This window comes from Xiphophorus couchianus, chromosome 6 (genome assembly GCF_001444195.1).
Source record: "Xiphophorus couchianus chromosome 6, X_couchianus-1.0, whole genome shotgun sequence".
Lineage (NCBI taxonomy): Eukaryota > Metazoa > Chordata > Actinopteri > Cyprinodontiformes > Poeciliidae > Xiphophorus > Xiphophorus couchianus.
Window position 1 is genome coordinate 19,810,170 of NC_040233.1, and position 26,631 is coordinate 19,836,800.

The window sequence follows — 26,631 nt, forward strand, 5'->3', positions numbered from 1 at the left end:
GCAAAGCATAATTCTCCAATGCCACAAAAGGCTAATTCCAGAATAATAGTTTTTACTTGAATTGCTCTCAGATTCACAGTTAGCGTTTCTGAATCATATTAGAACGTCCATAGAGGGTGAGCAACTTTTTACTGCTCTTGGAGAAGTCCAAATCTCAGATCCAGTCATCGCTACCTTCTTCCTAAAAGTCTGTCCAGACTTGCTTTTGAAATGGACAGATGGTGTCCGGGTCCTGTGAGGCCGGCAGAATCGGCCGTCTGAGCAGGACCTGCAGTGTTTCAGCTGGAATGTCTTCAGTCTATGACAACCACTATAGGACATCTGAATTGGATGGACAGCCTTCCCCTTACATTTCCCAGCTCTCTGGAACAAAATTTAAAAACCTAAACTTTAGATGTTGAACAAAGTTCTGTAAACCTTCTCCAAATTCTTTTGCAGAAATAAATCTGAATTTTGTGTATAACCAACATGCAGGACATTGCGAGAGTACCTTTTGGGGAATTTCTTTGCAGGGTTGGATCTCACAGATCTGAGTTTCAGTTACCAGTTGGCACTTGATGTTGTTGATGGTCATCCTGGAGGAAACCCCATGACTACAGGATTTGGAGCAGGGTGACCAGGCTGTGGTCTGAGGCTGACACTGGACTCCTGTTTCAAGCCTCTTTGGATGATTCCTAAAAGCTAAAATTAACCATTTAAATTAAAGGGGTCCCATTCTGTTTTAACAATGTCAAAAACAGAACAATACTCACCTGTTAATTCTCCTCTCCAAACATGTGGAGGATCATTCTTGTTAGAAAAGTCACCATCAGATGGGTCTTGTTTGTACTTCCGTCTGTGTTTCCTTGACCCAGACCTTCTTGTGTTTGCATCATCGAGGCAGATGAGTTGCTCACAGCACCATCCTTTCTCATAAACCCTCTTCAGTTTTTTACAGCCCACTTGGTACATCAAAAGGTCACGAGTGCAAAGTGAGACGCACCCAAGAGATCCATCCATGCAGGTGCACTGATATTTGCAGTTTGGCTGGAAGGTTTCCCCATTCTGGAACATCCTGCCATTGAACTCGCAGCTTCTCCCATCTGATTTAGCTATTGAAAGGAAATGGGAAAGATTAGGTTCTGGGGGAGGAAATAGACATTTAAATTAGACCAAGAGAGGAGCAGAAGCCAGCGTGCCTCGACAGATGCCAGGTGCAAAATCAGATTTGCCACCGAAATTGCACTCCAGTCCTTTTGCAGTGTCGCACGGTTGAGTTTTGCTGCAGTTGTCATAGAGCTGCCGTGCACAGACCTTACAGCAGCTGCAGTTATCCAGCATTAGACTCACCCCTGCTGCACAAACAGGGACGTCAGATGGACAATGGCAGGCTTCTGGGCATGAGGCCGACACCTGAAGTGAAAGACTTCATCACTTTCCTAACAAAAAGTCAATTATTAAAAATAACTAATCAAACATCAAATATGAAGAAACGGGTATTACTTCCTCACCAGAGTAAAGCAGAAGGTCACAGATACAAAGATCTTCCACATCTTCCCAAACCAACTCTCCTGATCAGAATTGGCTAAAGCTGCCAGTGAGCTATTCCTTTTAGACTCAATCCCCTTTTATCAAGCAGATCTGACACATGTAAAGCAGAAGAGGTGTTCCAAAACTGTGAGAGGAATGCTTCGCTCCCTGCCCTGCCATGAGCCCGGCAGCAGGGGGTTTCGCCCTCCCTTTGAAAGAGGGAAACCTGGAAAACCGCTCCCTTTAGCTCTGCTTCAGTTTAATGGAAGCCTGGATGGAATTTCTTTTCTCACAGGACAGATAAAATAGGCAATTTTACTATACACTTTTAAATTTATAGCTGGAATAAATTATATGACAGTAATCTCCTTTGACTGATTATTTCTGTTTTCAGTTGTGCATTTTTTTCAAGAAACTTGTTAGTTTCACATCTTTTTTTTTCTTTTTCAGCTTTACGCTACAGGGATTTTGTTTTACGTGACAAAATGTTACAATAAACTGATAAGTATCTTCCAATAGTGAATTCTATTATGTTAAAATTGATGATCCTGATTATTTTAGACAAATAACTGAAAGAGACTTTCTAATACAAACATACATGTAGGTTTATGATGGATGGAATGACTTTCAGAAGTATGTATTATTGGGTTTACGCTTGTGACTTTCCCAAAGCCTGATGCTGCCATTACTATGTTTCACTATGAGGATAGTCATTTCATTGCAAGGTGTAGTGAGACTTCTTCTAATGTCTATGTTATTACAAGGGCTTTCCTTTCTTTGCATTCCTCCATGAACACCAGACTTGTGGACGTAGTTTATTTGTCCTCAAAAACCCCAGGGGAACTTTACAGTTCCATCAAGGGAACTCTGGTGAACTCTAGTGGAACCAGAGACAACACAGGACTTGATTTTATCAGATAAAGTGCATCTGATGAAATTGGATTTAACCTGATTTTCATTTGTGGTTGTCATTTTTCGTTGACAGTTTTCCTGTGACTATTTAAAACTTTCTAAGTCATACACTAATGTGAATTCACGGTCCTAGTCACTTGTTACAAAGTCTTTCACATGTAACTTACAATTTGAGGTCATTAGAATGACGCTTACATGTGGGGTTGCCTTGTGGTTGTTGTAGATTATTTGCTGCAAGAAGCTTTCTGATTATCTCAGCTGTGAATTATCTATGGAAACCAGTCTGTGTGTGTGTGTGTGTGTGTGTGTGTGTGTGTGTGTGTGTGTGTGTGTGTGGGTGTGTGTAGGTGAGTAGCATTTTCACATTTCCTGTGCAGCAGACTATCTCTTATTTGTTCTTGATCTGCCGCACACTATGAAGTTATCCATGCAGCATTCACTTATTACTGACACTTAAAATATTCTACCATTAGTCCACACATGGCCTCAACATCAGGGCACTACAAGTTCTGACATGAATACTGAAGGGAAGCTACATTCTTTTATGAGCAACTGAATCTTTCTCTTGGCTGAGGAATTGGCTAGATTTTGACTGCTTGAAGAATAGTGCAATGGGTCTTTGTATGCCAGTGTTAAAAGTGAAGGGTGGAATTCCAATTAGTCGCCCTTCAAGGTGTGAGGCAGATTAACATTTGTGTCAGTGTTTGACTTTCAAATTTAGCTTTCTGAAGTGATTGAAACAGAGGAATTATTTATACTTTTTATGGAGGACACCCAGCCCAACAAAATCAGAAAGGATCCCTGAAGCATTACACTTTTCAGAATGAACATTGCAAGGTCTCTTTGAAGCAGCAACACAAGAGGCATCCTGCTTCATCCACATCAAACAACAGAAATCAAGATGGAAAATATGTGTTTTCTTTTATTGGAAAGTCTGAGAACAAAAGGCTGTGGAGAGCAGACTGGCACTGTCTCGTTCTTATCTAACTGTGGTTGCAAAAGGCCTTTTTGAGTCAGTGCCAGCACATAAAGAGCAAACAAGTGAGAGCTTGTTGCAGTCAATCATGGCAGCAATTTGCTCACTGTTGTAGTTTTGCAAGGGGGAATTCTCCTGCCAAAGATGTGATCTAAAGAATGTGCAGAACCATATTAGCTGAAAAGAACATTGGATACATGATAGGCAGCTGGAGAATATGAAAAGACTTGAGATGTTCCCTTCCAACAGAGAAGCATGTGACAACGCCAAGCCAGAGACAATGAGCAAATTTACAGACATATTTGGAAAAGTACAGCTGAGGATATTATGTTTCAGCTGATTAGAAGTTAACTACTTTTGCCAAAAGCAGTCAGTAGCACCTGAGAATTTCTGAACATGAGATGATGATAGCAGGATTTACTGAGCTCAGATTGTAAGAGAGAAATTCAGAAAACATAAATTATGATTTTTATGCATGGAGTCACTCATCACATTTGCCAAAATCACAATTCATAGAGGTGTCAATTGTGCTTTAGGTTAGCTATTACTGTGCAACAAATAGAGGAAAATGTGTGCAACTTGTTTTTTATGAGGTTTAAAATGTAAGGTAAAATAAAGAAAATGCATGATTATCTCAATTAACACATGAAACCCAAATTTTAATGCATTTATGTACAAAAAATATGAAAGTTTTCAGTTTTGATGGTATTTTTTTTCTGTTGATCACCTACAGATTACTGGTTGGAGTTCATTAAAGAAAAGCTGGACAATGCCAGTCATTGACATTGTCTTACCAAAACACTGCAATGGCAAATTCTTGCAAACCAGGTTCATTCAGATAGAACAGCCATTGTCATTTTGAAATTACTCAAGCAGACCCCCAGTCATCTGATTGCAAACTTAATCAGTAGTCTCATGTAGGCAAGTTGTTTGGCAGAGAAAACAGCAGCAAGTATTCAAACTGTTTCTTGCAAATGTGTAGATGTTTAATATCCACCACTACTCTGCTGTATCCCATGGATATGAATATTTTCATTTAGAAATAGATCATAAAATCAGTTAAGAGGAGTAGCTGTTGACCTTCAATTGCTCTAAGACAGCAAGAAAGAAAAATATTTATTTATTCTATCTGTCACCAGCCAAGAAACTTTTACTGAATTAACGACTTGTTTTGAAGACTAATGTGCTATAATTATATATCATAGTCTTGAATAAGGAGCTTATGAACTCCTGGAGAGAGATAGGATGGCAAAGTACAGCTTCAGGGGGTAAATTATGTAGTGAAGATGCAAACATAAAGGAAACAAGAATGATATTATATGTCATATATTTATAACATATGAATGCATTTTTTTTTCTCCGAGTCTCATTAGTTCTAAGCTACTGTTCTCAGTAGGTTTGAAATACATTGTGAAATGTCACGGTGGCTTTCTGGAAAGAAAATGATGAATATTGTTCTTTCTGTTGACGGTGTGTTGCCATTTATGCTTCCCCCCCCCACCCCAAGAAAACAACTGAAATTGTGTCTGACCTTTCAGCACCTATTTGAAGCTGGTGCATTTCTGTCACACATTTCCTCTAGAAATGGTGGGCAATGACAACATTTATCACACCCTGTGTTTCTCCTTAGCTTTAAATCACCACCTCTCAGCAGGGCAACAGAATGCCATCAACTCCTCTGCACTTGGATTGGCTTTCTGTTTGGGGATGGCTTTTGTTTGATAAAGTACAAACTGCATTGCAGAGCACTATAAGAACAAGTGTAGTATAGACGTCATAGGAAAACAGTCCTTAGTTTGTGAAACATTTATATTAAAGGGAAATTAAATTAATTGACTAATTTTGTGTGATCTGTGGGAGAATACGAAATGGTATCTTGTGCTTGTACAAAGTCTTATCATTAGAAAAAAATATATTTATTTATTTATTTATTTATTTATTTATTTAAGGCATTTCTAGATAAATGGACCTGTTGTGAAAAGGCATCCGGCAGCGCCCTCCAGTGGTCTGAACGAGAGTAGCGCCTAACCTGCGTTTTAAAATGTTTATAAGTGAAAGATCTTTTTTCACCAGCAAGGCAATCCAAGAAAGTGGGAACTTTTACCATTTACTGTCAATGAAGGCGTTCATGTTTAAGTTTTTCTGTCAAAAAATGACAGTAGAAGGGCACATGAGAGTAAAAGTGAAGCCGCTGTGAGCACTTCTCTCTTCTGGCGTCGACGTATTATAACCTCGACACAATCAGGAAGTCCGGGCGTTTTTCCTCGGTGATTAAGATAGAAAACTTTGTTAGAAAGGGAAAGGGTCGGCTGTCACATCTTTTAAGGGTCGCCGATCATTCATTGATGTCGTTCATTACACGGTTTTAAACACGTAACTCACTATTTAGGTCGTCGTTGTTCACCCGGAACACCTGGATTTTGATTTAAGAGAGATGGATGTTTCTCACCTCACTGAAGATGAAATGGCAGAGATAAAGAAAGACGTGAGTACGATAAATAGGTGATCAGCAGGCATCAGAATAAAAAGGTTTTTGAAAACGAGGTTAGCGGCGTGGAAACAACTTGACTGGCACAGTTTGTGAGCTTTGTTTGGATATAAAGGCCCAATAAATGAGGAAATACTTCACCACACCCTCTGTGTGTGTTCATGTAAACACCCAGTCCTGTCAAAAAGATAACAAATTCAAATACACCTTACAACATTATCAGTTAAATAGAGTATTAGAAATGTTGGCAGGGGTGAATGTTAGAATTGATAACTATAGGGCTTTTCAAATGTTTCCATACCTCTTAGACATTTCCATAAATGTTTACATTACAGCCACATAGCTCTGTAAATTTTATTGGGATTTTATGGGATAGACCGACACAAAGTAATACATACTTGTGAAACTGATGGAAAATTATATAATTGTCTTGTTCTTGCATAATAATAATATCTTGCTATTGGATGAAGGTGTGGACTTTGACTGGACTATTCTAACGCATGAATCTGCTTCGATGTACATCATTCCATTGACCTGGCTGCATAGGGATAGAAGGTCAACCTATGACCCAGACTCATTTTTGATTTATTTATTTATATTTTTGCATGGAAGGAGTATTTATAATTTTTTTCCCAATAAATAAATAAATACCTCAAAGCTTAGCTCAAGGTTCAGGACCTCTGAGATGTTTAAAACTGGATAAATATTTCCTGACCGTTTTGTCCAGTCCCTGGTTTGTCAGCACCCATTTCACAGAAGGCGCAAGAAACACAAAGAAGCTTGCTGCTATGTCCTAAACATTTAAATAATCCAGTGGAAGTGAGAGTTGAAGGTGGTTATTGCTCTGTGTCCCAAATCAGATATTCATTTAGTAAAAATATTAAACAAACTTTGCTCGTTGTTGGTAAAGCAATGAAAATGACGCTGCGGAGAAGATGGAAGAGAGGACATGAAAGTTAAAAATCACCCACCCTTACATGGAGGCCAAAAGGTTACATTTTCATTTCATCTGACCAGAGCAACTTCTTCCATGTGTTTATCATGTCTACCTTTATAGCTCATGGCAATTTAGAAACAACAAACAAAAATCTTTCAGCAATGGCTTTCCCCTTTCATAAAGTTCAGATTTATCAAGTTCATAACCAATAACTGTCTTGTCTGCAGCTCTTCTAGAGTTATCATGGGCCTTTTCACTGATTCTCTGATTAATGCCCTCTCTGCCTGGCCTGTTGGTTTAGGAGGCTGGCCATGTCATAGCAACACTCTTTTCAAAGCTCTGGATATTGTTTTATAGAGTAACCCTGCTAAACCTCCACTTCTTTCTTCCCGACCTGTCTGCTGTGTTGCTTGATATTCAGTATACTATTTGTTCACAAATGTTCTCTGCGATCTCTGGGGCCTTCACACAACAGCTGGATTTATACTGAGTTGACCACTAAGATCCCACGCAAAGTTATGAATCTTTCTGCTTTGTTGTTAGATATTATTTTTGTCCGGTTACATGATTTCTCTTGCATTCCCAGGTGCTGACTAGACTGCGGCATTACCTCTGCGACAAGATCAGAGCAGACCGCCACCTGGACTACCTGCGTTCCCGGAGGATCCTGACCCGGGACGATGCGGAGGAGATAAGCTGCCGGACCACGCAGACCAAGAGGACGGCAACGCTTCTGGACATCCTAGCTGAGAACCCTCGGGGTCTGGACGCACTGATTGACTCCATCCGGGAGTTGCGCTCCCAAAACTTCATCATCACTAAAATCACAGACGAAGTGCAAAAAGCAAAAAATGAGAAGATCGAGTCTCTCAGAGGTCAGTTGGTTTTTGCAATGAGCAAATGTGTGAAATGTTCTTTACCCACTCTTCTTTATTGTGTTCTCTGTCAATCAGCTGCAGGGGCTTCCAGTTCGTCCTCTGACAGCAGCTTCAGCACTCTGACCACAACGACTGACCTCCCCAACACCTTTTCAAACAACTCCACCCTCCTGTTCCACCCAGATGGGGAGCGAAGCCCTTCCACTTCAGACCTAGCCAGCTCTCTCAACATGTCTTCATTACAGAAGTGCGGAGACTTGCCCTCCGCAGCCGGGGCCAGCCTTGGTGTGGCACCCTCCTCAACCTCCTCCAGCCTCCCCAAGCCGGGGGACCCTGGGGCTCCTCCGCTGCCAGACGAGGTCATGGCAGAGTCGCCCTCCAACATAGACACCACGTCACCGGGGTGCACCAGCAGTGGAGGAGATCCTAATTTCCAGCCTCTCCGGTCGCGCTCGCTCACCCCAACAATACACATCCCTCAGTTCACTTCTCTGTAGGACACTTCTCATCCAGGGACAGACCCTTTAACTCAATAAGCACACCCATTGTCTCTTCAAACTCGTGCCGTACATCATGTTTCACGAACATGATGTACATGAAACTACACGTTACCACTAGGCATGGGCCGCTGTGAGGTTCTCATCATGCTACCTACTCAAACATTTTGAAATTTATAACATGATCTAAGTACTTTGATGTAAACAAATAATTTTGCCATCATATGCTGCTAAAATAATGTAACATGTTGATGTTTTCTTCCTTGTTATTTTGATTTTTAATACATAATCTTGGATAGAAATATAGAATAAACACCTGCTAAAATTAGATGTAGTTTTCAAGTGCTTATGTTACACCTTTTTGCAGCTTTTACTTTTGTACAAGAGTGCAGTTTTAAATCATTTTTACTGTAAAGAGTGATTCCCCACCATGACCAGACATGTTCTATTGCCACTGAGATCATCTAAGAGCTGGCAAATCTGGCTTTTCTTGCAAGCAGCCTTCCTTCAGCTAAAGGCAGTGAGCAGCAACAGGTGGGGGTGGGGAAACAAATCTCTGCACTCATAGCCTGAGAAAACCTGATACACTCAAACACTTTATCTGGTGTTAGATTTAAAGGATTTTGAATTGAAGGAGAAGTCTGATTACAAACTTTTGTCATGTCTTGATAGGATTCCTTTACTTCTCACACCTTACAGGGCTCCTACACAGTCTTTATCCCACTTTTTCACCTTCTTACATTCTTGTGTCCTGTCCTTTATTTCCTTTTTATTTTTATCCTTCCTGTTTTCTTCTTTTTCTTTGTTGTTTCCTCCCTCCCTTTTTATATCCCTTCTACTTTTTTCCTTCCATCCTTGTGTCCTACCTTCCATTAACGCTTCTACTTTCTTTCTTTTCTTCCCTGTACTTCTTCTCTCCCTTATTTCCTTCCTTTTTCCTTATGTCATTCCTCCCTAACTCCATTATATCATTCTTCCTTTCTTTATTTCTTCCTTGAACCTTAGCGACTTTTGGCTTTACTCAGTCACCAAAAACTCAAGTTGCTCCTGCCGTTTCTCTGGCAGTGAATCAAAATAATTTTATTTGCAATGTAGGAATGGTATGATGGGAACTTTTAGCAGTTTTACATACTAACCTTTGTAAATGTCAACAGACTTTTAAAGCAGTACATGGCCCATGCCTAGATATAACTACTCCAGTCCATGTTTTCATAATGAAAATGAAGGTATTTAGCCTTATAATGTGTGTGTATTTTGGACTCTGGTACCACAAAATATATTTTTTAATATGTACTGCTCAAAAAAATAAAGGGAACACTCAAGTAACACATCCTAGATCTGAATGAAAGAAATATTCTCATTGAATACTTTGTTCTGTACAAAGTTCCATTTGCACAACAGCAGGTGAAATTGATTCTCAATCAGTGTTGCTTCCTAAGTGGACAGTTTGATTTCACACAAGTTTGATTTACTTGGAGTTATATTGTGTTGTTTAAGTGTTCCCTTTATTTTTTTGAGCAGTGTACATATATTTAAATGTTTTAACACAAAAAGATATGTAAATATGTTGTCCAAATGAATTGTACTACTGAAAAATAACAAATTATAAATTACAACCAGAGAAAATGTTCTAACTACAAACTTTTAATTTGCAATAGTTTGAATTAACATAATGTCATAAATTCCACCTTTTTATAAAAGGCTCAGAAAATCTGAGTCACCAACAGAAGCTTTGTCTACTTTTTCTTCTCATATTTGTGGTCTGATTTCTTCAGAAATTGTTGGGTGTGAAAACATGGCAGCTGCAGTTTAGTTGATGGAAGAGGTGTTTCCTGTTGTTTCTGTGCATTACTGCAAGTGAACAAGAATTTATGTCACAGTATCTTCACTACAAGTCTGCAGTCATAAAACACAATGTGAATAACTAATACCCTTCTTTCTTGCAGATCTTTGTATACGACTTGTATTGGTTGTATCCTAAATATTTAAAAGAATCAGATAGTGTTTTTTTCCCTTGAATATGTGGTTCATAAACCAGCTGTGTGGCAGACAGCGGTGGTTTTTGCATTTTGGTGCTTTATAGGCTGAAAAAGTAGGGACACTTCTTCAATTAATTAACTATCACTGGTAGAAATACATAGAAATAAGTCACAACTGCACAGGAACATGGCCACTCGTGGGACAAAAACTATGAAACAAAAAAAAGAATTACATAGCTTTATCAGAAACATTTAGACTTAATCCATTTGTTTTGGTTTTATACCTTACCTACAGTAAGGTGGCCCTAATGACAAGGAAACAAAGACAAATGCTTTTTGTGTGTGTGTTTCTTTACAATAAAAGATTTGACAAAATATAACATGGTGTTCCAAAGAATTTTTATCAGTGTAGAATTGTTCAGTAAATATGTGTGATTTTGAAAATGGGGTACTGAGCTCTACAACGGACAAGAAGGGGAAAAAAAACATTAAAAATGGACCCTGACTTAGTTTAAAACTTTTGCAAGATCCTGACTTACTTTTGTGAGATCTTGCTAAAGTAAGTCAGGGTCCATTTACTTTTTTTTTTCTAGATGTCCATTACAGGGCTCAGTAGTGATGAAATGCAGTTCAGACATCTTTTTTAAAAATCATCAGAACTGCCATTAAAATTGAGCTAACTCTTAAGCTGTGAACCAGAAACCTAGAAAAATGTTTTGCAACATTGCGTATACTGCAGAGTGCCCATCTTAATTGACTGGACAATAAAACAAGTATTAGAAAACTTCAGTGTTACCTTTATTTATGTTTTTGCCTCCTTGCCATTCCTCAGGTTTTGCTCCCCTGGTTAGAAAACCATTTAACCCAAATGAAAAACAGTGACTGGTAGCATATTCATCATATTGGTTACAGTGATGACTGTCTGTTTTTCATGGATTATAGTATTCCTTTATGATGCAAAAACCTGAAAAGAACAAAAAAAAATGAATGGAAGGAAAATGTGCCAAACTAAAATAATGCAAAAATATTTATTTATTTTTTGTACATCTCAAAATGTGTTTATTATGTTTTTGATAGTTTAGATTTGGGGTATTATGGTTACTTTATTTAATTAAAAGAAATTCTCCAACCTGTACTTGGTTAGTTTCTGGTTGTGCTGCGTCTGACACTGGAAACCTTTTTTTGTGTGTGTTGTGGAAAAACTGGAACAACACAGAGGAATGACAGTCACTGCGGTGAAGACTGCTGTGACGCACTGTGACAAGCTGCTTTTTAAAAATCACACATAAGCCCCACTGGAAGGACGATTGCTCTCTGGATCGTTGGTTCTCATCAGGTATTGCAGGTCAACTTTATGTTTTTATTCAAATTATTCTGTAGACATATTAATAATATTCAATAGATAATTAACTATCACTGGTAAAAATACATAGAAATAAGTCACAACTGCAAGCTTTATTGGGTTCCATAGCTTTCAATCTTTTTTGCTTGTTGTAACAAGTTTTAAGCCAAATGTACATTTATCAGTAGAATTATAAATCAACACATTTTTTTAAAGAAGCTTTTAAAATTTGTGCTTTAGCTTTCTCCTTTGAGTTTCTGTCTGTGCTGCAATGATCCACCATGACACTAAATTAAACATAAGACATCTGTCGCTATATGTTTATGTTTATAGTATATGTTAAATGTTCTTATGAAGAAAGTTTATGTTTCTGATGAAGAAACATAAACCTTCAGCCAAGACAACAACATGTAGCAAAACCAGCTAGATAAACATCAGAATGAGTGGAATGGCTGATAAGGGTTCCTTAAAATTTACAGTGTACTCTGTGCTTTGCGGTCTACTTCTCTGGTTTATCTGACGCTCTCCAGTTTAATGGAGGAATCTGAGCAGCTGTTTACCCAGAGGTCAGAAGGGAAGAGGCCCAAGGGGCACTGCAGATGGAGCACTCACTCCCTGGATTCAAAGGCAGTGGAGGATTTCAGGAGGAGGCTGAAGTACTTTTTTATGAATCCATGCGAGAAGTACAGAGCCAGGGGTCGAAAACCATGGAAACTCATGTTGCAAATATTGAAAATTGTCATCATCACAGCACAGGTGGTGTAACATATTTTCTAGTTTTGTTGTTTTGTTCAACTGGCATAGATCTGTTGCTCATCTTCCTGTCTCATTATTACAGCTGGTCTTCTTTGGCCTGAGCAATGAAATGATGGCTACATTCAAAGAGGACAATCTAATGACATTTGAACACCTGTTCCTGAAAGGATTCAAGGACCACTGGCAGGGAAACTACGTTCTTTATACTAAAGCCGACCTGTATGATCATATCTACCACATCATCAACACGGTACATGAATATGAAAAAATGCTTGGGGTTTTTTTGTAACATTGTATTAACATTGTGTTCCACTCCTTTTTTTCAGTACGCCAATCTTCAGAACCTGACATTAGGAAATCATGCGTATGGGAAGATTGATGGCAAGTACACCCCGCTGTCCGTCTGTCAACTGCTTTACAAAAACAGCACCATTGATCCAGAGAGAGACACCTTCCACATTGATCCACACATTGATGAAGGTACAGAAATCAGACCTGCTGCAGGTTCAGTTCTTTATGAAGAACATTTAGAACCTTGCAGAATTACTCTAGCCATTGCACTGTTTTTTTTTTTACACAACAATCACAAAAACAGAGCATTTTGCAGTAATTTTATATGGCATACCAATTGCTACATAAAGTAACAAGTAATTTGAAAAGTAGAAGTAGCATGATAGACAGTTTCAAAAATTATTTCTAAGAAAAACTGGAAAGTGTTGCATGCATTTGTAATGTTATTTTTGCCCTAATCTTGGCAAAAATAATTCAAGCTTAATCAGACTGAATATGAAAAACAATTTTCAAGCTTTATCCCAGACAGAAGTCTAAATTGAAGTCTGGACTTTGATTGGGACATTCTAGCACATAAATATGTACTGGTTTTTAGTAGTCTATTGTTTTCTAATGCTACTGTTTGCTATGTCCCTAACATAACTTATAACAAACATCAAAAGGCTTTCTTTTATTAATCATCTTTCTATTTGCCAATCTTCGTTAAGGGTCAGGCATGTGGAGTGTTTTTATAAAAATCTGACTCAAAGTCAAGACTGGAAAATAATCATAATGTGCCGTTTCATGTGACATAAAAAGAGGAAATAACATATTTAGTTAAATTGGTGTTGAATTCTTATCCTTATTCCACTGCTGTGCTAGCAAATGACATCCTTAAACACATTTATCCTCCCCTTCAGAGTGTATTTCCGAATTCCCGCCGACATCTCTTGACAATACTAATCTGGAAAAAAGCATCAACTTCTCTGTAGATTTCAAAAGGTAGGGAACTCAAAGCTGATGTTAAACCAGCTGACAGCAGTGATGTCTGCTGATTGCAAGTCTGTGTGTTCAGGCTCGTGTCAGTTAACATCAACTTCACTCTGAAAACCATCAATCTGCAGACTGTGAGGCATCATGAGCTACCAGACTGCTACGGCTTCCACATAAAGGTTGGTGAGAACATCTGATAACCGAAATACCATCATATAGGAAATGTTAGGAGTCTAGACCGATCTACAGACAAAGCAATGAATTTTACATTTACCTTATTTATTTAAAATCTTCTTAAACCCTTCATCACTTTTAATCATTAGCATTTTCAGTGTTTTATATTTGCATTTTATGGATTAATGATTGAATTAGTGAGTTAATTAAAACTTTAAGCATGTCCCACACATTTGAAGTGCATAAAACTTTTCAGTATTTTTCTTCACACACAGATCATATTTGATAACTGTGCACACAGTGGAAAGATAAAAGTGAGTGTCAAAAATGATGTTCAAATTCATGAGTGCAAAGACTATAACGTGAGAGACGCCTGTAAGTTTTTACCCACAACTTATGAAATAAAATGCTTACATTGCTTATTTGGGATGCAGAATAATACATAAAGTAGGAAAAAATTACCTGAAAACTGTGGCTCTGGTTTTGCAGCTGGGAAAATTGATTATCTCGTCTTGATGTTTGATTCCTTGGTCATCTTCGCCTGTGTTGCCTCCCTCATTCTCTGCACGCGATCTATTGTCAAGGGCATTCAACTCCAGTTTGTAAGTTAAAGAAAGTTGATCTATCTACAATGTTTGCTGCTGTAAAGCTCAGTCATAGTATTATTTAAACAAAACTCACTGTTAAAATCCCAGCAACGTTTAGCACCATATTAATAGGGATGATGGTAAGACAGATTGAATAAATGAGTCTTATTTATACACAAAGAAACACATGGGTTGCTAATTAAAATGTCTAGACACTCTGATCAATCTAAAAAAATAAATAATAATTTCCAAAAATACTTTTGTTGTACATCTTTTATAGGAATTGGTAGGGGTAGTAGTAAGTGCACCACAATTTTGTTATGAAAAATGTTTTTTTATATATCTTTGCTAGAATCTGCAGTAAGTTTTGAGGGCATTGTATTAGATTAAAAGACAAGCTCATTAGAAAAAAAATTCCATTAATATTTTTTTTCTTTCTAACAGTGTACTATTTTCTTGTATCCAGGAGTTCAAAATTTTCTTCCAAACCCACTTCAATAAATTGGTGACTTGGTCAGAACGTATGGAGTTTGTGAATGTCTGGTATATATTTATTAACATCAGTGACACGCTAACCATCACTGGGTCAGTGATAAAAATAGGAATACAAACCAAGGTTTGCTTGAATTTTATTGTTACATATGAGCATTTGTTAGAAACTTTCAAAGAGGGGTTCACAAACCTTTAATGCAACTTTTCACTCTATAGTTCCTGACCAACTATGATGTCTGCAGCATCTTACTTGGAACAGCCACCATGCTGGTGTGGATTGGTGTTATTCGCTACCTTGGTTACTTCAAGAAATACAATGTAAGAGCCTTCTCCTCAGTTCTGGATAATATATTTTGTCCAGAGAACCTGAGACAACTCACTTCCGTTCAGATCCTAATCCTAACCCTGAGGGCTGCCTTTCCTAACGTTATCCGGTTTTGCTGTTGCGCTGCCATGATCTACCTCGGGTATTGCTTCTGTGGTTGGATTGTCCTTGGACCTTATCATGACAAGGTAGGAATAATTCACTTTATGAGTGTGATGACTGGGCCTGATCTTCAATTAATCACCAGATTATTATCCAAAAACTATTTTATTGTTTCCATTTTTCAGTTCAGAACATTTAACAAAGTGACAGAGTGCCTCTTCTCTCTCATTAACGGAGACGACGTGTTTGGCACCTTCCTTAATATGAGAGACAAGAGCTACATGGTGTGGCTTTTCAGCAGAATCTATCTATACACCTTCACATCTCTCTTCATCTACATGGTGCTCAGCCTGTTCATCGCCCTCATCACAGACACCTACGAAACCATCAAAGTCTGTTTCTGCTGATATTTTGTAAATAGATTGTAAATGTACATTGACATTAAGGTCTATTTTCATGTGACATGCTCCTGTTTTTTTTTTTTTTTTGTTAGCATCACCAGAAAGACAGCACACCAGTGTCCCTGCTTCATGCCTTCATAGCAGAATGCCAGGATCAGCCTGAATTTGGACAATATCTATATGATGAGGAGTCTTCAAGCTGCTGTTTCTCTCCATGAGGCTGGTTTCAAAGAATTGCAAGGATGTAGAGTTAACTTTGAGGACAAAGTTGTTGCATATAAATGTCTTTGGTAGTAGCTGGTGATAAAAATGTCTGAAGGTATTTTTCAAACTGCCCTGTATAATAGTGTAATGCAAAGGAGAAGTTGTTAGATTAGCCGCAGTTTCCTAATTTAGTTGCACAAAGACTTGTTTAGAAACCAGTATAATGATGAATTGTGAAAGGATGCTTGCCGTCTTTGCCATGTTTTAAAAAAAAGGTATTCTGTATTTTAGTCATACATTTTGGGGTTGTTAAAAATTTATGTTTGACTCAATGTTGACCGCTGTTTTATTCAGCACTCTGCTGTCTTTAATCTCATCAAGTCTAGTTAGGGGCTGATTTCTAACAACTTTTTTGGGACCAAAAACGACATCAGGAAACTCTGATCCAACCCCTCATAGACATTTTCAACATTTATACTGTGTCCCTGTGGAGAGATCTTGCAAGAGATGTTTTAATACTCCATAGCAAGAGGGATTATATAGATGTTGAAGAAAAGTGGCCTCAGAATGGAGCATGGAGGAACTTTGTGTGGTCTTTGTTTTCTCTAATTTATAATTACTAAATGACACAAGTTATATTCAAGGTCCTGGTTCTGTTTTCAAGAACCAGGACCTGGACAGGCTAAGAAGTGTAACCACTTTTTTACTTCCTTGGTAAAGTTCACTCTTGGGTTTTAGAAAGAAAGCTCTGACTGATTGTCATACGTCTGATTCAAGAGCAAGCAATGTGACTTTGGGTGAGGTTATCATTAGATTGGTTGGCCAGTTAATATGTGTTTTGTAGAACTTGAGAAAGCTTACAACCATGTCTCTCAAGGCATTTTATTGGCATCTTACACTGGGTACAAGATAGTGAAACAAGTTTTCTCCATAGTTTGATTGTTCCCTAGTTGTATGAATAAATAATACTCATGCATTTATTAATCTGTGTGCTGTCATTTTGTACAGTTCATACACTAAATGTGACATTTACCCCATCACCACAGGGGGGCATTGCAGTTCGTAGAACCACACACAAGGATTAAATGGAGATCATCCATCCATCCATTGTCTGTCCCTGCTTATCCACGCAGGATTACAGGCTGGGCTTCATTTAGTGGCCCAAATGAAGATAATATGTACAGTACTGTAAATAGTAAATATTATGTGTTAGATATACATTTTTTATATTTAAGGTGGTTTAGATATAAAGACTATATCCAAGACTATATCTATATATCCCCAGACTATACAGATATTGTCTGGGGCACCAGATTGTCCGTGAATGTTTGTGCTGTAATATGATGTTATTATACAACACAGCGTTACACCAAAGGTGGCGACTATCTCCTGTCGCCACTAGGGGTCACTGCTGTACATTTCTCCTTTAGACACCTGACAGCATTTTCATCTGCATAATCATTCACCGCCGCACACGTTTGTCCAATGTACGTCTGGCACACTGGTTGCTTAACTACGTTTCCTCCAATAAGAAAGCAGTTTAGTTGGATGACACCAAAACGATAGTCTCGATAAGAGAGAGAGGAAAAAAACACACACAGCTGCTGCAGAAGGCAGAGTGGAACCTGTCGGTTGTTTTCTCCCGTTGGCTGAGTTAAGGTAGTGTTTGTATGTTGTTTAACGCTTCTAGCAGGCTGTAGACTGAATTCGGTTTCAAAGTTGTAGTTTTTTTTTTTTTTTTAATGCAATAAGGTCTCAATAATCAAAGTCTCACCACCAAACTTGGGAAGGTTAGTTGACCTATTTCACGCCCTACATGAGTGATTGTGTTTATGATATTAGCAACGAACGAACAAACGAACTTGTTGAAACGGGGACGTTAGCTACCAGTTTAGCGTATAAAATTACAATAATACATCATAACCGCTTGGCCAACTCAAATCTAAAGTTAGGTGAAATTACGCTATTGTTTTTACTTATTAATAGCCTTGCTAACTCATCACTGTTAAACGACTACACGTGTTTAAGTCGTAGTTTAGTCAAGTTAACTGGCCGTGTTACGTTTTGTAACCCACTGTGTTATCTCTGAAGATAAAGTTCTGTGTATGTGTGTGTTTTCTGGCTCAGCTCGATAAGAAAGCAAGTTATTTGAGCAGTAATTGCGCGCATACACTATTATCAGCCAATTTTCTTTGCGTTCCTGAACACCAATGCAAGTTTTCTCGTTTTCACACTCACACAATGTACTTTGTCGCTGTACACCAATGGGAGTGGCTGTGGTCGTGTCTCTCTGGCTCACCCTAAATTTCCAGGGCATTTTATTTGTGTAATTATTACCCCGAAGGTCTAAAGGTTTAATATCAATTTAAAATAGTTTTTAAAATAACTCGCATGTTCCACTTCTGACTAGTCTTATACACTGATTAAGCATAACTAAAACCGCTGATGGAGAAATTAAGAACTGATTATCTCTCCAGCATGACTCCTGTTAGTGGGTGGGATGCAAAGACGGCAAGTAAAAATGCTCTCAAGGTTGTGTTATTAGGAAAAGTTGGTAATCATACAGCTTTGAGAGAGTTTTCTGCTTCCCATTCTTCAGTCTTGAACCTACAAAAACTAAGTAAACAGGTCTGGTTGATTATTGTCTAGGCTCAAGATTATTATTAGTTTTTTTTACCATTATTAAGATTTTACCTTCTATTGTGCATGCTTTGCTTATCTGGGGAACACATTACACCCCATACATTACATGCCATAGTACATCAACCAAGATGTACTATGGCAGAAAGGGTAAGCCAGCAGAAGCAGTGTGATGTTTTGGTTCAGGTTGTTCTTAGAAAGCCTTGAGATGTTCCAAAGAATGTAAGCATCCATGTATGTATTCATGGATGCTTGCATAATGTGACATATACGTTATTAATAGGTAATATATTTGTTAAAATATTCAATATACTAAATATTTACTAAACTCTGATCCAGAGATGCTGGGAGATGTAGGCAGAGGAAAAGCTTTAGCCACTCAACTTCTCACAGTGAGCTAAGCAAGGTGAGTGGCATCAACTAAATCACTGTCTCTGGTAACCAAGCAACAACCTGAAAGTTGAGTAACTTTTGCAGCAGGAGGTTGAGGTTTTGCTATCATGCTTCTTCATAACTTCTTAAAAATAAAAAGTGGCATGGAGTGAAAACTGTGGATAAAACAGGAAAGGTAGCTCTATCAGTGTGGCAGTATTTCAGATATTTAAAACAAACAAAAAAAAAAAAACTGATCAGTAATTGTCCATCAACAATTATTGACATTGTCCAGCCCTGTGTGTTTGTTACTTTGACAATTTCCACCTACCTAAGCAAACTGCAGATGGTCTCTCATGGAAACTGTATTCTGTGATGGCTGTGGCCTTGTTGGACTTGATAATGTGCATAAAGAAACATGTTCATACTGTTGCACAAAGAAATCATTGTTCAGGAATGCTTAGAGGAGCACAAAGAGAGTTTCAGGTGTTGAGTTGGCCTCTTGTTTTCCCTTATTTTATTTGAGCACCTATGAGACATTGTGGACAAATGGAGCCCATCTTGCAAGTTGGATGATTTAAAGCACAGGTGTCAAACTCCAGGCCTGGAGGGCCACTGCCCTGAAACTTTTAGATGTGCCTCTGCTGCACCACACCTGAATAGAATAATTAGGTCATTAGCAAGGCTCTGGAGAACTTATCTACTCAAGAAGGATGTAATTAGGCCATTTCATTCCAGTGTTTTGTACCTGTGGCACATCTAAAACTGCAGGACAGTGGCCCTTGAGGACTGGAGTTTGACACCCCGACTTAAAGGATCTACTGCTAACTGTCGCTGTAAACCAGTGGGAGTGGTTGTGGTCACATTCCCCCACTTGTTGAGGCTCTTTTGGCAACTACGGATCAACACTGTTGGGCAAGTGGTTATGTTATGCGTGTTTGGTGCATTATTCCTTCTAAACCCTCTCTTCAGAATAAAATCAACCTATCCCTTTGCCATTTAAATACCAAGGGCTGACATGAGATTGTACTCCAATCTCAGTATAAAACCCCCTTCCAGGGAAATCTGTCAGATAATCCTGTGTGGCTGAAGCATCAGCACAGATTATTGCTGGTCCGTCTAATGGTTTGAAGCTGTTTTGCAGGGCTTTGGTCCAGTGAGATCTTTTGATCGACCGCCTGACTGCTCATCTATCTCAGTGCTGATAACTCATGACCTCACATCCACGGGTCCCAACGTTTCTGTTCAATGGGGGAGTGGAGAGCAACTAATGCATATATGGGTAAGTTTCTTTAATGTGCTGCAGTATTTCAGGAATAGACAGGCCCATTTGCCTGTTCTTTTTTTTTTTTGGTGTTCTGCTTTAGGTGACCCACATTTTTGTTCTTATTTATAGAATCAACCCAGTTGATAGGAGAAGGCACAATAGATGCAGTGTACTAACTATTTCTATGTTTTCTCTCTGTTCTCAGAAGACCCTGAGATCTCAAGCATATCACATGTGACGATGTCTCCCTCAAGACATAATCATGTGCCGGTGTACTCTTTGCCCTTGTTCAGAAGCTCCTACAGTGTAATAAGTGCCTTTTGCACTGAAGATAATGTACCTCAGAGTATTTCATACCTAAATCAGGTATGAAAATGTCAAGGTTCAGTGTGTTTTGTGATTAAGGTTCAATTAACATTAAGATCCCACAAAGAGGGAATTTCTAATTTTCAAGGTGACAAACCAGTTTCAAAGTGTCACAATTTAAATGAAAGTTGCAAAATGTTTTTCTTAAAAATCTGGTAGATGGTCTAAGACCTAACACAGTTCACTACCAATAAAAGTCAAAAGTAAGCCATTGCACATTTTCACACAGTATTTAGGAATATATATGAATTTCATCCAACTTGATCAGACCTTTTAAATGGTATTAGGCCTCAAAATACTTGAGCCCTATGGAAAATGTTTTGCAATAAACTGCAAATATCATTTATTTTTTGGCTGCTTTAAGAAAATCCACCTTAGATTTCAATCTAAGGTGTAGGAGCAATAGTTTGGGAGTATGAATTTATGACATAATACAAGAGATGCTTAAACCTGCTTTCAAACAAATTGTACATCAGCAAAGAAAACTGTAAAAATCTATTCATTTGGATACTACTACTACTACTTTTTGGATAATTCTTTTGAAACTTCTCAAAGTTTAGTCAAGGCCTCCCAATAAAGTTTGACCTCTGAGCACTAATTTATGAAACAAACGATCGATCATTTAATGATGCATTAAGGAACTCGTTTATTTTTCCAGGAGCTTGCCGTGCTCGGCCTCTCCATGTGTATTGAGGCCAGCTTATCAGAGGGAGCGAGCCTAAAAGCGGTGCCAGTTCTAAATGCCATGTATGAATTGCTCCAAATTCATAAACGAAATATGTGCGCTTTAGAGGAGATGGAGAAGGAACAGTTGAAGAAGCTGAGCACCTTAGAGCATATTCAGATAAGCAATTCCAGACTAAAGGCAAGTATGTATGGAACCTCCATTAATTTGACCTTTTACATGTTCATACACAGATTTGAAATGACTTGTAATTATTCACAATCAGTCACACCATGTTCATGGCTTAAACTTTTTTGCTTTTGCATTTGACATTGTCTAGCCATTGATCCCTTTGTTAGTTTTGCAACAGTGTCTTATTCTGAAAATGTTTGGGGGGAAATTATAGAATTTATTTTTTGTAATGGCTTCTTGAGACATGGTGAAGATGGTAGTGTTTCTGAGTTGGCCTCTCTGTGTCGAGTCAGAGTAATAAGCTGATGGACTGAAAGGCAGAGCCAGAACTAAGGAGCTCAATTGGGTTTATCAGGCCTGATCCACTTGTTGAAAATGTGGTTTTGTTTATTCATCCAGTGAGCTAAGAAACCAGATGTTCACGGACACAGTCAAGGTCTTTCAGAGTTGACTCAAGACTTGTCAGTTTGACGTTGTGTTAAACCGTTTTGTGAGCAACTTGTCTATTGTTTAGTTGGAGCTACTGCTTAGTTTTTAAATTGCACAAACCAGTTTTAGGGCGGAGGCTTTTGGCTTGAGAAAGAGCTCTTGTAGCATTACCCATATTGTTTTGTTTCTGATTTTTCTTCAGGATCAGTTGGAGTTGTCGATGAGGGAGAAGTCGGGACTGCATGAGACAGAGAGGCAACTTCAACTAAAAATAAAAACTCTACAGAGCTGCCTAAAGACTGAAAAAGAGGAGGTACTGTTGAACATTATGGCATGCTTTTAGTAGTGAAAGTCTGACCAGGTTGTCTCCTCAAATCTCGACAGGTTCAGAAGCTCCAAAGCATTATTGCTAGTCGTGCCTCTCAATATAGTCATGATGCCAAGAGAAAAGAGAGGGAAGCTGCAAAACTGAAGGAACGCCTCAGTCGGCTATTGATTGACAGAAAAGAAAAGAAACTAGGTAAATCTGCTAATCTTTAAGGAATTGTGTGTTTAAAACTTTAAATCCAGGAACAATTAGTGCTTTATTTTTACTTTTTTCATAGCTATTGATGTTCTGAATAGCTTGGGGCGATCAGATGGAAAAAGGAGTATGTGGAAGACGGCAAAATTGTCAGCAAGGTATTGTAGAAACCAAATCCCAAATAACTGTTTTATTTGTGGGACATCTGTAGCCTAATTGCATGCACAACTGTCATTCTGCAGCCATGAGAGCGAGATGTATAAAGCGTTGCTCGGAGACTACGAGACGAGTCGGAAGGCTTTGATTTTGGAAAATGCCGAGCTTAAAAAAGTCCTCCAGCAGATGAAGAAGGAAATGATGCACATTCTGGCTCCACGGCAGCAGTCCACCAGCGGAGCCGCTGCTGATGACAGCCAGGAACAGGTTTGTAAACCAAACATTTGTGGAACCCATTTCACCTGGTAGAAAAGGTGTGACCATGTCAGGATTATAGGCTACCCTACTTTTACACATCTTCATGGGAGCGATATCAGAGCTTTGTGATGTTTCAAAACATTGACTTTGTTTTCCTTGAGACACTTCTAACTAATTTTGGTCCATTGTTCATCTGGAAGACCCATTTCTACCTGAGCTTTAAATATTACTTCATTATTACCACACTTCTTTCCCTCATGATGCCGTCTAGGTTGAAATGCACACCAGTTGTTTTTTTTTATGCAGTGTATGCAAGAGTGATTTTTACTATAATTTCTCAAAAACTTAATCAATGTCTGGTTTTACATGATTTGCTTTGTTTTATTCAAGGTTGAGTCGGATGAAGAGAAAGCAGGGAACGCAAGCAGGGAAGCGTTGGACCATTCTTGTGAACTTGCCAGGGAGCAACTCCTCAACAGCATCCGCCAGCAGTGGAGGAAACTGAGAAACCATGTAGAAAAATTAGACCAAGGTACAAGTGTTGCTATATCATTTTCTCTATGCTGCATAATTTTTTTTCACCATATTTAGATTTATTTTGTCTTGTTTTTTTTTTTTGCTGTTTAGAATGTGAAAACTTTTGTTCATTGTCATGCAAACGTTTTAGTGACCTTGAAACTTTAAAGTAACAACCACAAGCTACAATGTATTTTTTGACCAGCATAAAGTAGTGCACCATTTTTAAGTGGTGCACTACTTAAAAATGTAGTGCACCACATTTAAGTGGGCTCTAATGACTTGATGTGCAAATTGCTTTATACTTTAGTAGCTGAGATGCTAAAACTCATGTAGAGTAGTGAGGATGTTGTTTTTTATATTAAAAAATATACATTTGAGAATTCATATTTTGTCGAGTTGATGCTTTTCAAAAACCACAATTTTCTGCAGTCTCAGCCACTAGTCGTATGATATATATCTACAGCTTTTATTTAGTGACTGTTTTTGTTTTTTTAACCCATTCTTTGAATAATAACTTAAGGTCGGATCCTCAAGTCTTGTCAGATTCTTGTTTAGCGTTGGACTTCAACTTTAACACATGAATAGGTTGTGATAGAAAAATTTCTGTTGCTGGCCAGGCTGAGAGTGAAATCATGTAAATATAAATGCACACAACCCTGTTTTTAAAGGATGATAATTGCTTTATGCTAGGAAGGAAATTTTGAATAATTGGTTTTCTGTTGTCTTAGCCTCACAGGTGCAGAATCAGATGGAGTCCAACAAAGAGACTATACCTTTGGAAACTCATGAGGATGAGATGGAGAGAATGAGGCAGGAAGTCCAGCAATGCAGGGAGTTCATTCATGCACAGCAGCAACTTCTCCAGGTCAGTATCGGCTAGTTTAAATGCAAGATCAAGTCTGTTAAAGGTGAAGGTTAATGTTTCACTTTTTTTAATTAAAATTTTTTATTAGCAACAACTAAACACATCATTTGATGATGAGACAGCAGCTCTCCTTAACGACTGCTACACGCTAGAGGAAAAGGAGCGTCTCAAAGAAGAATGGAAACTGTTTGAGGAGCAGAAGAAAAACTTTGAGAAGGAAAGAAAAAACTTTACTGAGGCTGCTATTCGATTAGGGCGAGAAGTATGTGTTATCATACATCATTTTAACTTTAACTGGTGGAATTACTTTTATTTAATTAAAAATATTTTGTATTCCACAGAAAATGGCCTTTGAGGAAGACCGTGTTGCATGGCTCAAGAATCATTTTTTGAACATAACGCCATTTACAAATCGCAGGAGATACTCCTCATCAGATGGTCAAAGTGCCTTATCAGTTAGTAAGTCTATTTAATAAACATTTTACTTGAAGAAAAAACTGTCATGGATACAATCATTTAACAAAGTAAGATTTTATATATAAAGTGGTAATTGCCTGCTCCATACAGGTTATAAGTGTGGTAAAGTGCATAAAAATATCTGAATTGATATCCTTAAACTTTCAACTAAATTGAGTAAATTATTTTAAGACTGAGTACACGTCATGTTTCATAGTTTAAATAACAAAATCTAGCATGCATAACTTAAAACTCTCTTAGTTGTGACTTGCTAGTAGTGTCTATGCACCACTCTCACTTTGACCACATTGTCTTCATCACATGTGGTTTTAAGTGTTGTAAAAGTATATTCCAGACACCTTGTGCCATTTCATACCACAATCAAGTAACTATGTTGCCTTCAGTAGTTACAATAATGCTGTATATATTGAAAATAACTTGCACTTCAGCAAAAAGAGGCAAGTAGCTAAGCACGGCCTCACTGTTTGAACAAGTTGAGCAACAGCAACGTGCTTTTAATTATATACAATTATTTAAAGGATCTCTAGCAAGTCTGAGCATGTCTATACAAGCACATGTTTTACTTTTAACAGAATGCTAGCAAGGAAAAATTTTAGGAGTGGTTTTGAAGGCATTTCTGTCCATTAATCTCCTAAGAGTTTAATAAAACATAAGAGTTCATAATTTCTCACAGGGAAACATTTACGTCAAATTTCAGTCTCATCAGGGCCAGTGCAGCTTCACCGAGACCGTCCGTTGCTGAGTTAAGTTTCCAAAGATTTGAGAGGTATGCACAGATTCTAGCAAAGACCCAAGTTAGCTTATTGAATGTAAACTTGATGGGACAGGAGGGAACATGAACAAATGCTGTTTTGATTTTGTTCATGATTTGACCCAGATCTAGTGAGCATCGGTGACACTGGTAAGATTGTATCTCGAGTAGAGCTGCACATCTTATTGGAATACAACAGTCATCATAATGTCACAGTAGCAAAGAACTGTGGATTCGGTAATAATTCACTTCCCATGTTATTTCAATTGCCACATATTCATGGTCTACAAGTCATTCAAATACTGGGTCATTTAAGTGGGCTCTAATGACTTGATGTGCAAATTGATTTATACTTTAGTAGCTGAGATGCTAAAGCTCATGTAGAGTAGTGAGGATGTTATGCTGAAGGGTAAAGTATTAATTGTTTTTATCCAAATGTTTAGCAATAGTACCCCAATTACAAGTTCTGGTGACATTGTCCTGCCGCAACCTTAAGTCTACGAATATGTCATTACAGATTTCTTCTTTTTTTTTTTTTTTGCTCATATTTCTTACATGGCAGGAAGCGAACCAGAGGTTAGGATGTCTTCTGCAAAAGCAAAGAGGTCCAAGTCGCCAACCTATACTACATTCTCCACTCCTAAACCTTCACGAAGTTCTCCCATGCCATCAACAACTGAACTTTACAGGACTCTCTGCCTCCTATCAGACAGCAGGTGATTATGTTTGTGTTTACTATTTTATTAATACTTTGTTTCCTTTCACTACAGCTTAAGCGCTCTTGCTGAATCACAAATTTCTGCATAATCTCACTGGTCTCTTCTAATTTCAGTTGCTCCAAACATTCAAATCGGGGACGCTGGCTTGAGACGAGTACCGTAGAAGATGGACACCCTCAGATCAAGTCTAATCTCCAAGCTCCCACTGATGAAATGAGTATTTTTACTTTTGGCGAAGATCACAATCTCACTTAATCGGGGTGTCACTGGTGCCTTCCCCACCCCGCTCCCTATTCTGAACACTAGCATTGACTTATTTGCCCTGACACAAGTGATGAACTAATTTTCTATTAATACATGGATGATGGATCACTCACCAAAGCTGATTAAATAAGCACTTTATAGAGTTCATTTTTATTTTACAAACTGATCAGCACTGAAACTTTAGATTGTAAGGTATATTTATATATATATAGTGAGTTAAATGTATAGAATTTTGAAATACGAAGTCTGTAAATTATAGGTTTTAATAAAATGGGGTAAATGAAAGTATAATTTATACTTCTGCCACAATAAAGCTTTTCTTTTCCAAATGTTTAATTTTCTCTGTA

General features: G+C 38.1%; 3 protein-coding genes and 1 pseudogene across 7 annotated transcripts; 3 read left to right on the forward strand and 1 right to left on the reverse strand.

Annotated features, from left to right (window-relative positions):
* Nucleotides 1-30: 30 nt before the first annotated feature.
* LOC114146095 (protein CYR61-like) lies at nucleotides 31-5,280 on the reverse strand (annotated as a pseudogene).
* A 105-nt stretch (nucleotides 5,281-5,385) lies between these two features.
* On the forward strand, nucleotides 5,386-8,912 carry bcl10 (BCL10 immune signaling adaptor). Its single transcript, XM_028019861.1, has 3 exons — nucleotides 5,386-5,882; nucleotides 7,409-7,697; nucleotides 7,776-8,912. The coding sequence occupies exons 1-3, from the start codon at nucleotides 5,832-5,834 to the stop codon at nucleotides 8,195-8,197; spliced, it is 762 nt and encodes a 253-aa protein (XP_027875662.1). The 5' UTR covers nucleotides 5,386-5,831; the 3' UTR covers nucleotides 8,198-8,912.
* Nucleotides 8,913-12,051: 3,139 nt separating this feature from the next.
* Nucleotides 12,052-16,798, forward strand: mcoln3a (mucolipin TRP cation channel 3a). 2 transcript variants are annotated; one of them, XM_028019788.1, is made up of 12 exons: nucleotides 12,052-12,274; nucleotides 12,357-12,524; nucleotides 12,601-12,754; nucleotides 13,465-13,546; nucleotides 13,620-13,716; nucleotides 13,987-14,086; nucleotides 14,201-14,313; nucleotides 14,765-14,914; nucleotides 15,007-15,108; nucleotides 15,181-15,303; nucleotides 15,403-15,609; nucleotides 15,711-16,798. In XM_028019788.1, the coding sequence occupies exons 1-12, from the start codon at nucleotides 12,053-12,055 to the stop codon at nucleotides 15,834-15,836; spliced, it is 1,644 nt and encodes a 547-aa protein (XP_027875589.1). In that variant the 5' UTR covers nucleotide 12,052; the 3' UTR covers nucleotides 15,837-16,798. The 2 variants fall into 2 exon arrangements, with proteins under 2 accessions (XP_027875589.1, XP_027875588.1); XM_028019787.1 differs by having other exon boundaries at nucleotides 15,007-15,303.
* Nucleotides 16,799-17,328: 530 nt separating this feature from the next.
* ssx2ipa (synovial sarcoma, X breakpoint 2 interacting protein a) lies at nucleotides 17,329-26,613 on the forward strand. 4 transcript variants are annotated; one of them, XM_028019804.1, is made up of 14 exons: nucleotides 17,329-17,481; nucleotides 19,979-20,116; nucleotides 20,307-20,467; nucleotides 21,126-21,332; nucleotides 21,955-22,065; nucleotides 22,137-22,272; nucleotides 22,358-22,433; nucleotides 22,518-22,698; nucleotides 23,080-23,221; nucleotides 23,937-24,073; nucleotides 24,162-24,335; nucleotides 24,415-24,532; nucleotides 25,864-26,017; nucleotides 26,134-26,613. In XM_028019804.1, exons 2-14 carry the CDS (start codon nucleotides 20,083-20,085, stop codon nucleotides 26,273-26,275), a joined length of 1,773 nt encoding a protein of 590 aa, XP_027875605.1. In that variant the 5' UTR covers nucleotides 17,329-17,481; nucleotides 19,979-20,082; the 3' UTR covers nucleotides 26,276-26,613. The 4 variants fall into 4 exon arrangements, with proteins under 4 accessions (XP_027875605.1, XP_027875607.1, XP_027875608.1 ...); XM_028019806.1 differs by having other exon boundaries at nucleotides 20,310-20,467; XM_028019807.1 differs by lacking the exon at nucleotides 26,134-26,613 and adding an exon at nucleotides 25,224-25,316 and having other exon boundaries at nucleotides 25,864-25,989.
* Nucleotides 26,614-26,631: the final 18 nt, after the last annotated feature.